This window comes from Hibiscus syriacus, unplaced genomic scaffold, assembly GCF_006381635.1.
Source record: "Hibiscus syriacus cultivar Baekdansim isolate YM2019G1 unplaced genomic scaffold, ASM638163v2 tig00000340_pilon, whole genome shotgun sequence".
In the NCBI taxonomy this organism is placed as follows: domain Eukaryota; kingdom Viridiplantae; phylum Streptophyta; class Magnoliopsida; order Malvales; family Malvaceae; genus Hibiscus; species Hibiscus syriacus.
This window is the reverse complement of record NW_024061783.1, coordinates 2771378-2782472: the sequence shown is the minus strand read 5'-3', so window position 1 is coordinate 2782472 and position 11095 is coordinate 2771378. Positions and strand designations below refer to the sequence as shown.

The 11095-nt window shown below is 36.9% G+C and overlaps 2 protein-coding genes and 1 pseudogene across 4 annotated transcripts; 1 reads left to right on the top strand and 2 right to left on the bottom strand.

Moving 5' to 3' along the window:
- The first annotated feature begins 679 nt into the window (after positions 1–679).
- On the top strand, positions 680–4288 carry LOC120202634 (transcription factor Pur-alpha 1-like). Of its 2 annotated transcripts, XM_039203054.1 has the most exons (5): positions 680–741; positions 781–1082; positions 3166–3306; positions 3436–3675; positions 3825–4288. In XM_039203054.1, exons 1-5 carry the CDS (start codon positions 717–719, stop codon positions 3975–3977), a joined length of 861 nt encoding a protein of 286 aa, XP_039058985.1. In that variant the 5' UTR covers positions 680–716; the 3' UTR covers positions 3978–4288. The 2 variants fall into 2 exon arrangements, with proteins under 2 accessions (XP_039058985.1, XP_039058975.1); XM_039203044.1 differs by having other exon boundaries at positions 702–1082.
- A 456-nt stretch (positions 4289–4744) lies between these two features.
- Positions 4745–6561, bottom strand: LOC120188783 (annotated as a pseudogene).
- An 898-nt stretch (positions 6562–7459) lies between these two features.
- LOC120202616 (mitochondrial dicarboxylate/tricarboxylate transporter DTC-like) lies at positions 7460–10258 on the bottom strand. Of its 2 annotated transcripts, XM_039203037.1 has the most exons (7): positions 10237–10258; positions 9923–10053; positions 9706–9789; positions 8968–9029; positions 8388–8749; positions 7821–8035; positions 7460–7729 (listed from the first exon to the last, which is right to left on the bottom strand). In XM_039203037.1, exons 2-7 carry the CDS (start codon positions 10040–10042, stop codon positions 7673–7675), a joined length of 900 nt encoding a protein of 299 aa, XP_039058968.1. In that variant the 5' UTR covers positions 10043–10053; positions 10237–10258; the 3' UTR covers positions 7460–7672. The 2 variants fall into 2 exon arrangements, with proteins under 2 accessions (XP_039058968.1, XP_039058962.1); XM_039203031.1 differs by lacking the exon at positions 10237–10258 and having other exon boundaries at positions 9923–10114.
- Positions 10259–11095: the final 837 nt, after the last annotated feature.

The following is an 11095-nucleotide window of genomic DNA, read 5'->3' as shown; positions in this document are numbered from 1 at the left end:
ATGGGCTAAGGTGTTGTTTTTTTATAGTAGAGAGATTAAAATGAACTTTTAAGTATAATACATGGACCGATATATTATTTTTGAGGTAAATACAATGTAATATATATTCAAATACGACTCTTAACTATTTGACTTTGAACGCTCACACTTCTGATATTCTTAGTGTTCAAACCCAAGACCTTGAGGAATAACAAAAATTCTTGTATAACCACCGATATCTGGTCTATTGATCGCTTAATTCAGATCGGGTACTACAAAGACAATGACGACTCTCTCAACCCAGTTTGTTCCATTTGCAATCACCAGGATTCGAACTTCTAACCTTGCTTAAGTGATATAGTGTCTCATCCTACTAGACTAACTGATTGTTGATAATAACAACAATTCTTTTTTCATTGAGATTAAAATAAATTTTTAAATATAATACATGTACTTATAATAGATTTTAACCATAATAATTATAATTAAATTAAGATTTGAGTATTTGATCAATAGAATTAATTAATTTTAATGGTGTGTTTTAAATAATAGTATTTGATGAGGGGATTATAATGATTAATCTTAGATTGGCAGGCTTTAGGCCTTGTGTTTTCCCATTTGCTAGTTTTTGTTAGGTGGTAGCGTCAACTGCCCAGATAGTCCCACCCACGTTGGAGCCTACTCATCACTCATCACGTTGGAGTGTTTTTGGTAAAATATCCAAAAAAGAAAGTGATATGGAAGGGAACTCTGGAGGCAGCGGTGGCGGCAGCGGCAGCGGCGGAGCAGACAGAGGAGGAGGCGGAGGAGAAAGAGGAGGAAACGATGTGGAGCTTCTTTGCAAAACACTCCAGGTAGAACACAAGCTGTTCTATTTCGATCTCAAGGAGAACCCACGCGGTCGTTATCTGAAAATCTCGGAAAAGACATCGGCCACCAGGTCAACCATCATCGTACCTTCCTCCGGCATCTCCTGGTTCCTCGATCTCTTCAATTATTACGTCAACTCCGACGATCACGACCTCTTCAGCAAGGAATTGCAGCTCGACAGTAAAGTCTTTTACTTCGACATTGGCGAGAACCGGAGGGGTCGTTTCTTGAAGGTACTCTCCTTATTATTAGTATTATCGTCACTCTACTACTTCCATTTCTCTCTATCCTTTTGGAATTTATTTTCCTGTATGTGATGTCGAGTTTTAGTAAAATTGGTTTAGGGGATCGGATCTCTTTGTGAATTGGATGATGATGTAGAATGACATTTTTTTTTGCTATGAATTATGATGTCAGAAAATAACTAAGCCTTAGCTGTACATCACTTCGAATGTTAGGTTTTTTTCTTATTGGTCTTCAATCAGATATTGTAAGCATTGACCATTCCGGCTATCAAGAACCCTAGCCATCTTGTAATTTATCATGGTGACTAATATATCTTGTCTTTTGTCATCGAAAGTTTCCGTTTATTGTTTCTTTTTTCTCAAGTAATTGATGAAGAGCGACTGTGTCTGTGTCTTCCCTTAAATTCAACCTGTTCTTAGCTCAAAAAAGGAGGTGTATGAACAAGAACTCATTACAATAACTGGCCTTGGTCTTAGACTTGGAGAATGAGAAGACGTGAATTAGGAAGTTTGACTTGATTAGAGCGACTTGCTTAAAGCGGGTTTTATAGGATATCGGCACCCAACAATTCAAATGCACATCGATAATATTCTCAGAGCAGATTCTTTAAACATTTTTCGTGTTTGAGCTGGAGCCATAGCATTGGATTCACTAATTGGTCCTATGGTGAAAAACCTTTGACCTCAGATGAATTAATTTTAATATTCCTTGAGACATTGAATATTCTAACTGCTTTTTGCATGAGATCTACCTTGTTTCTTGCTAATGAAGCTTCTTTTTCATACCTTCAGTTTAAAGGTGTGTTGCTGCTCCAAAGGGTTCCTTTATGAGAATGATACCGGCTCCTCCAATTCAGTATTCTTTGTCTGAAATGTCATGTTTGATTCTGCCAGTCATCTAGCGTCAATTGATGCTTTTATTTCCAGGCAACAAAAATGCTTTCCTGAGACTCCTAAAATCTATTTTCAATCACCAGATTTTGATCTATATTTACTTCGTTGTGTATGTGGCTGTCCTTGGATCAGCTTCTTTTCTGTTCCTCCAAGTAAATAGCATATTGACCTGAGCATTTTCCTTCCTTAGAATGGTATTAGCTTCTCTAATTAGATACTCATCTCCAAAGCCTGACCTTTGGTGCTTGGTTCTCTCACCCTTTTCTGCTATCATTTATAGCTTTGTTTCAGAGATCACAATGCCGAAGGTTCAGATATCTAGTCTCTATCTCTCTGGTTTTGGTTTTAGTTCCTTTGCAGTATTCTGGCTGCTTGATTTGGTTTGGGGGGAGGGGGATGAAAAGCTAACTTTGCTTGCTTGAACTTTGCAAATCAACTTGTAGATTGTTGATTATTGCTCAAAATTGGGACTTGTATTTTCCAATTTTTTCCTTCCAAAACTCTGCTAGTCATATCATAATTACAGGAGACAGTTGGACGGGTTGGGTTAGGTTTGTATTTAGTCAGTTTTGGTTTTCGATTCTAGTTCTTTTGAGGTTATAAGTTGGTAAAATTCTGGTTTTTGCCTTTGAGTCAATTCTTTTTGGGTTCTGAAGGCCTTATTTTAGGGGGTTGATCTGCACGTTGATATATGTTGGATTTGTATGAAACACAAATTCTTAAAGGACAATGAAGAACAAGAGGTTTTTCATTTCAGAATTTGAACATTCATATTTAGTGGAGAAATAAATAAATATCCAGCAAATCTCTTGAAAGAGAGAAGAAACTGAACTTGAGCGTAATCAGATCATTCTAATAAATTCTTGTTGAAACTTTGTAAAACCTGGTGGTTATTGTGTTTTTTCTTTCAAATAATGCTGTAAACAGAAGTGCATGCTTGTGAGCACAAATATATTGAAAACAATTTTGTGTTTGCGAGCACAAACATATTGAAAACAACTTGACCATGCTTGTGAGCTTGTAGTGCCTTTGATTTCTTTTATTGCAAGTAGAACTGTATCTTGTTTTTGATTCTTTGCATTAACTTGGAGTTTTTCGAACATGGGAAAATGCAGAAGTTCTGAGTTTTCCATCTTCTTTTAATAGAACTATTTCTCTAAAGAAAGTATCTTTGAAGGTGTCTGAAGCATCTGTCAGCAGAAACCGCAGTACCATTATTGTTCCAGCAGGAAGTACCATGGTTGAAGGGTGGGCAGCCTTCAGGAACATATTGGCAGATGTCAACGAGGCATCAAGGCTTTTCATATTGCCAAATCAGGTCTCTTCGTGTTACATTCCTGTGCTCCTCCCTTTCCAGTTTTATGCTGTTATACATGAATTGCATATTTAGTTTCATTTAATCTGTCAATCTGATTGTTTCTGTGTTTATATGGATTTTCTGAAGCAGCAAAGTTCTGAACCTTCAGAACACCTTGTTGGCCTTTCAGATGATGTCGGGGCTGGCTTCATATCTGGACACAACCAGCCTACCTCAGATTCTGATTTGAATGTAGATAGATCAGTTGAATTGCCAACACAAGATGAAATCAGTAACATGGGGGTTTCAAAAGTTATCAGAGTTGATCAGAAGAGGTTTTTCTTTGATCTCGGGAGCAACAACAGAGGACATTTCTTGAGGATATCTGAAGTACTCTCCACCTTCAACTTTCGTTCTTTTCCTTTCATATTATAATATATATATATATATGTATGTGTATATATACGAGAAATGAGATGAAAGTGCAGGCATGGAGTATATTGGATGATACTTGATAATAGGATGGTTCAAAATTGCAGGTTGCAGGTTCTGACCGGTCTTCCATCATTCTCCCACTGTCGGGATTAAAGCAATTCCACGAAATAGTGGGTCATTTTGTGGAGATAACAAAGGATCGCATCGAAGGAATGATCGGTGCAAATGTTCGAACAGTGGATCCAACTCAAAGGTGAATGTCTGCCAGTTTAACACGGTGAAATTGGTAAAATAAATAATTGTGATTCTGTCGAGCTTGGTTTACGGCCTTTTATTAGTTGTTTGATAAGAGATGCAATTGTGCTGTGGTTGCTTGTGCTCTGCTCTGTTATTTTCATCCCACCTGCCCTCATTCAAGGCTTGGAAATAATCCGATTTTTATCTGTTTGATTAACAGAGAAATATTGGAGATATAAATTGTGAAGTTTAGTTTCATAGGAAATAATGGATATATATAAGCTTTTGGATAAATTGTAATTTTACCCTCTCAATAATGCTTACCTTTTTCATGTGCGCTTTTTTTTTTAGAATCAAACACTGCTTGAATGTATTAATATTAAACTTGAAACTGTTGCATTGTAGTTTTGTTTTTTGTTCATGTTTGTTTTGTGATTCTAATAAATTCAGATTCGAGGCAGTTTCAGATCAAGTCATTATATTTTTGAGCCATTTCAAGTTCTGGTTATTTTATTTCGAGTTATTCAAATGACTTGTTTGGATTCTTTTAAATTTAGATTGATATCGAAAGATTTCAACCCCAAAAAGAGAACAAGTTTAACGACAGCATATTGTAAGGATGGGAATACATTCAAATTAAATTGCCGAAACTTGTAGTTCTTAATTTTTTTAAATAACTGATCCACAATTTGTTCTCCCTCTCTTCTTAGATTCCTATATTTGTTTATGAAGCCGGATCACAATTATAATTGAACTTCCGATGGAAATACCATTAGTTGCAACCTTATCAACTGTACTGTTTCTCCGGCCTTGGCGAGTTTGCCACGACGCCACAAACCTTTGCAGAATCTGGCATGTTGTACTCGTCTCTGATGGATTTTTCTGGGGAAAGGACACTTATATATAGTTGCTGTCCGAGGTAACGTCTATCCCATATCTCGGACCCAATGTTCCACATTCCACAGTTGTCGGTCGTCATAAGGATAGCAGCCCAAGAATGGGGGAAAACTTGGATCATTTGTCGGCTCACCGCGTCGAGAAGGTTGTAATTCATCCTCTTCTCCGGACTCCATGTCCCTGTCTCAACGCTGCGAGTGATGGGGTGCCAAAAGCATAGTATTAAAGTCTGAATAAACCGGTATGAACATATTTAGGTAGATACTACACTTACGCCACAGCAAAAAATGAATAGCCAGACACATGCCAAGACTGAATGGTTTTTTTGCGGTTCTCGAAGATGATCTCGATGAAGTTTTTGAATGTCATTTTGAGAACAATCGGTTCCAAACGGACTTGTGTGATCTCTTCCGGTGGTTCATCCTTAATGGTGTCATACTTGAAAACCTTGTCTGCAACTTTATAGTACTCCGCGAGTTTCAGCGGAGTGGTTGGTTCGACAAAGGATGCCCCATTGATAGCATATTTAAGCTTGCCGTCTACTTTATTCGCGGTGTTAGCTAGCCTGATGGTACGGGTGATGTTAATGGCACCATATTTGTATGACCCTTGAGGGTTAAGCCTAGCAGCGCTAGCGGTAAGGTTCCAACGGAAGGTACGAAATTGGTTGAACGCCCAAGCCCAACCCCCGTGAGGTGGTGGAGGTACCTTAGCTGAGGTCACCCCCTTGCCATTTTTGTAGCGGATGATGCCAGTGACCGTAATCTCTCGTTTCGTGAACCGGGAAGACGCCAGAATATAATAATCCATCGGTTCTTGGTCCGCTGTTACAAGCACACCAAAGCACTGTCCCAAAGCACTGTCCAACATGCACATCAAGGGACTCGTATTCATTTTGGATTATGTGAGCACCTTCCATCTCAACTAGTTTCATTTTATGTCCTTGGAACCTAATATTAAGAGATGTCTTAAGCCCTGCATTGCAAATCCTGTACTTGTAAGTCTTGCCAGCCTCCATGGTGAAGAGAGGAGTGTCCTTGCCGTTTCCTTTTCCGACTTTCCCATTAATGTGGACTCCGTCGCATCTTCCGAGATTGCGACCACTATCTAATATTTTCTTGAGGGTCTTGTGTCCTTTGCCGAACCAATCCCCGGCCATGATAGTGAAATCATCTGCGGGATCATCATATGGAACAGGAATAAGATGACGACTGTTTATACGGAGGCCACCAAACCCCCCTGCCGCCTTATGCATACCGGTCACTGGAAAATACATGTAGGAGCCAATTTGGTCCTTGACCTGGAAATGATATGTGTAATTAGTCCCAGGGAGGATAGGACAAGTTGTTCCCAGCACACCATCCTGCCATGCCTGCAATAAAATTATTCCCACTTCCAAAATTGAACTTAAGTCCATTAAATAATCGAATCCGAATTCCAAACTGTAGTGTTTAGTGTTTACCATGTGAAAAGAAGGGGCTCGTCAAGGTTGTTGAAGACACTGATCACAACGTTGTTAGTAGTCGAGTTGATATTCGGTCTCGGAAATTCGCCGTTGATAAGAATGCCTTGCTGGGGTACACCGAGGGGAGAAATGGTGCCGTAGGAGACGTTCCAAGTGAAGAACAGGTACGGATCTTTGCCACGGACCACCGTCGTCGATACGGCCGAGAGACATATCAAAAACATGAACATCACTCCACCCATTGTTTCTCTTTGCTTTGCTTTGCTTTGTTTATTGATCAGTTCATTTGTGAAGTCCATTTTTATACAAAGGAAATCGGACATGCAAAAGCATTGATTTCCAGTCTAAACTCCCGCAAATTACTCTATACTCTTCTATGTCTTACATCCTTATGTTGCGCCCTTCCTTTCCTTCAGTCATATGTTCTTCAATGCAGGCTATTTTTGCACTCTTATTAATCTTACCTTGCAAAACCTTTTTTTCATATTAATTTAATTATTTATTTATTTAATAGTGTAAATAATTTAATATTAAATATTTCAAATAATTATTTTGATTTATAAGAAACTATTTCAAATGAATTAGATATATATATATATATATATATATATATTAAACTGATGCATAAAGATTATGATGAATGGCAAGAGAGTTCATCATCATTTGTCGGATGATGCAAGCTGAGGTATTTATGGAGCTCAGAATCATACTACGAATATGAGCATGGCTAAATGGTGGTTCGGATATTGGAAAACTAATGGAGTATGCTCTGTGTTGGAAGTTGAATTATGGGATATATATATATATATAGGTTTGTCTACTACATGGAGTTTAAATGCAGCTCAGGTTACAGTAGAAATGGATAGCAAAGATGTCGACTCGTTAGTGAATATTAATGTGAAAACCGGCACTTCGGATTATTATCGATTCATGAAACCCCTTATGGATGTCATCAAAGAGCTTCATTTTAATAGTCAATAACAGTCACATCAGGTACGTCGTTTGTTTTATAATGACAGATCAATTACACTATTAGTTTAGTAATGACACATGATGATCATTTGAGTAGTTTACTCAAATAAATAACACAGAGAACAAATACTCGAACGTGTTGAAGAGAATGAAGAATGGAAAATGTGAATATAATGCCTTTGAACTTAGTTTGATATCTCAAGGTACACTTATTCTAAAACTCCTGTTTTCAATCACCCTAGAAATTTAAATAAGACATCATTGAAGATTATGATTTGAAATCCACTTCAAAATTTGTATAACTGGTGAGAACCGACCAAAAAACGAGCGCTTTTATTCGATGCGATCAACCTACTCCACCGTTACTCCTCCGAGGACACTCTACAACCCTATTTTCTTCTCAGCCTTCTGAATCTGGTTGAGGAATATCCAAGTCATCTGCATAAGACAACAACCGGTCACCAGAATATAATTAAATGTTCAAGGTTGAACTCGAGAAACTATATACGGAGAAGAATAAAGTAATTACCATGACGTGCGGAGCAATTCTAACGCAATACACAGGGAACCCTGTGTAAAATTTGAATGGTCCTCCAGCTTTGAGGGTTTTCATAGCACAGTCTAAAGAGCCAGTGTATGGATACTTTCCCGAGGCATCAGGTTGCATTTTCTGGATTTGTGTTTTCACATAATCGAACGGCAAACTGCAAGCTGCGGCAAAGAAACCCGAAATGGTACTCGCACCTGCAACAAAGAACGAAAAAAGGAACATTAATCAATACGGAAAAAGAGACGTATCTTTGCTCAAAGATGTAAACGCCGGCTAATAGGTTTTAGAATTAGTAATGCATGCCAACCAATGGTCTTAAGAATTGGGAAACACATGATTATATAGTACTTCATAATAGCTTCATTAGACTGTACATCTTTTGTAATAACTTCTAATGATTCTGCTACTTGACTATACCAACAAAGTATCAGTGAGGAATAAGACACGAATTGTTCATGCAACAAATTTAGAACATATGAGAGATTTGTGAAAGACATTTTTCATAGTTAAATTTCCATGGTAGTTGCTACTAAGAAAGACTCTTACCAACCACAGTAGCAGCTTCTCCTAAGCCAAGGTTATCCTTGAAAAACTCAACACTTTGATCGTATGAGGCAAGCATTCCCATGTTCAATGCCATGGCTCTTACTACCGTAGGGCCTGCACCTTTCCAAAGTGCCAAAACCCCTTCATCCGCAACAATACGATAGAGAGCATGGAATGCATTAGAGTAATTTCGGCGCTGAGCAGCTGGCAAAGTGGCATCAGCCTGCATACGGATAAGTGCCAAATCAGCTGGACTGCCAACACAGGCCCCAATAGCACCAGCAGTCAGACCACACAAAGCCTTCTGGTATAGAGGTAAGGGCTTCCCATCATTGGCTTCAATTGCTTTGTTTGTCAGCATCCTATAAAAAAAATGGAAATAATTCAAAAGCTGAACCAGAACTGAATAGATTATCCGAGTTTAGTCTCAAAAGCAAACCACATCATACATAAGCAGAGAAAAAGGAAAATGTTAACAAGGTTAAGCTTCAGAATCAAAATATCAATCATCCTAACAAAAAAAAACGAAGTATCTCAAAATGTATAACAAAGTCACAGAAAGGATTGCAATGGCACTCACTTGAATGATCCCAGTCGAGCAGTAGTGTATGTAGCTTGCCTGAGAAGTCCGGCTGATAGCCCCTGTCAAACAATTTACAAGTGAGACAAACAACTTGTAGAAAAACTGAAACATCTTATTTCCAATTAGAACATCAAGCGGGTTCTTTTTTTCGGCTTTCGAAAATCTGAAGTACAAATTCAACAAGATAAAGCCACTATATCTATGTATGAGCTATTCTATGTCGAAGGCCTTACATTGAAATAATTTCAGAGTTTTCCCTGATTTAGTCCTTGTCAACAAACAATTAGAATTATTTTGCCTCTTAAAGAACAGATCCAGATTAAATAGCAATTATTTGAAACACTTATTTTTACTCATTCCAGAAACCAAAGGACTCAATCGTATAAATATCAGAATTCCCAATCCCACAAATGAGCAAATTTCAGTTTCAAGTTATGAAAAGCTTGTGCTGAGATCATCTTTCTTGCATGCTATTAACAATTAAGCAGTAACCAAAATCAACAAGCACATCTCATCCAATGAAACAGCACTAAGTTCCAATATTTCAGGAACTGAAATCAACAAATAATTTAATATAAACATTAACAAAAATTTATAAAATCTCGAAACTATTTTAAAAGTAAAGATCCAGCATCCATAACACAGGTCTCAGAAGCCAATAAGAGATCTAAAATCTGAAAAGTTAAATCAAGGAGGGAAAAAATCAAAACTTGAATGGAGTTACAGAAAAAGAACCTTGTAAAAGGCACGAACACCCTCCTCCTTAAGCATGTTCCTGGTCACAGTTCCAGCCGATCCCTGACCCAGTTGGATTCTCACCTACACCCAACCAACAAAAGGCCATTAGCCAAAAGGACACAAACCCAAACAAATCCCAGATCTAAAAACCCTAAAAAATCAAAGGGAAATACTTGTAGATCAGATCTACTAAAGGATGAGTGAAAAGAAAAACCTTGATCATATCGACGGGTTGGATGACACAGGTAGCAAGCATACCAGAGGCACCGCCATTGACAAAAGGTTTGACCTTTGGCCAAACCCCAGAAGATTGGGCTTTCTTCTCCTCCGCCATTTCTTTTTGAGTATTGAAACAGTGATGGGGAAAGGAGAAACGAGCTGTGAGGAGTGAAATCGGACGGGGGCAAAATGAGAGGCTTTCCCCACTTGTTTTTCTTCTATATAAATATACGACCACAAACCCTCCTCGTTGGCTACAACAATAAATATTATATCTATTGGTTGCAATTTGCTTGTCTTTGTTTGCTTAACTGGAAAAGTTTCTACTTTTTTCTCTCTCTCTCCGTTCTAACAAATAGTTAATTATCGATCATTTTCATTATAAAATCACAATTACAATAATAAGATTTTTATATGTTTGTAAATAATATTAATAATTAAATTTATTACATAAAATAAAATATATATTGACTAAAAGTACATAAAATTATTTTTAAAATAAATTTGAGTAATTACAAATTAATATTTGTTTGTTTATTTATTTATTTAGTTTGTTGATAGCACATATAAATTATAAACACGGTTATTCAAACTCGAGTATTTTAAAAAGAATATAATTATTTTATCATCGAGACCATTCAACGAGTTAAAAATACATGAAAATCATGATACTTATAGTACCTTATAACGAAACATGAGATTAAGTTTTCTTTAGCAAATATCAGTCAATTATAGTCACTGGTATCTTAAAAAATTATTAAAATAAATTTATTTTATTACGATGTAGATTAAAATAAAGGAGTCCAGTGACTTGTAATAACTATCATACTGAATAAAGTTACTAAATTTTTTTTTTTTTTTAATTCAAAACGTAGATATCTAGGCTTTGAGGGACCAATTGGTTTCACAAAGAGAAACCCATCGCCATTCAAAGGCATCGCTCGTCTCTTGTTTTTGCTTGTAGCGATGTTGCTACACTCGTACACCAAACATGACTTTTGGAGTAAATTAATATTTATTAGAACTTGTAGGCCAAATCTGACATTTGCAACATGAATATATTGATGGTAAAAGATTGGGAAAAATAGTTTCATAAATTAGTGTTGAAAATAATGGAAATAATTTATAAAAATAAATCATATAAAATAAAATAGATTTATTAAACTCA

Bases quoted from the DNA above. Each gene is read 5' to 3' on its own strand.
- LOC120202616 (XM_039203037.1), bottom strand. From the start codon at position 10,042: ATGGCGGAGGAGAAGAAAGCCCAATCTTCTGGGGTTTGGCCAAAGGTC. The intron at 9,790-9,922 runs GTTTTTCTTTTC...GGTTGGGTGTAG, and splicing joins AACCCGTCGATATGATCAAG to GTGAGAATCCAACTGGGTCA. The intron at 7,730-7,820 runs GTAATTACTTTA...TGTCTTATGCAG, and splicing joins GAATTGCTCCGCACGTCATG to ATGACTTGGATATTCCTCAA.
- LOC120202634 (XM_039203044.1), top strand. From the start codon at position 717: ATGGAAGGGAACTCTGGAGGCAGCGGTGGCGGCAGCGGCAGCGGCGGA. The intron at 3,307-3,435 runs GTCTCTTCGTGT...TTTCTGAAGCAG, and splicing joins TTTTCATATTGCCAAATCAG to CAAAGTTCTGAACCTTCAGA. The intron at 3,676-3,824 runs GTACTCTCCACC...TCAAAATTGCAG, and splicing joins ATTTCTTGAGGATATCTGAA to GTTGCAGGTTCTGACCGGTC.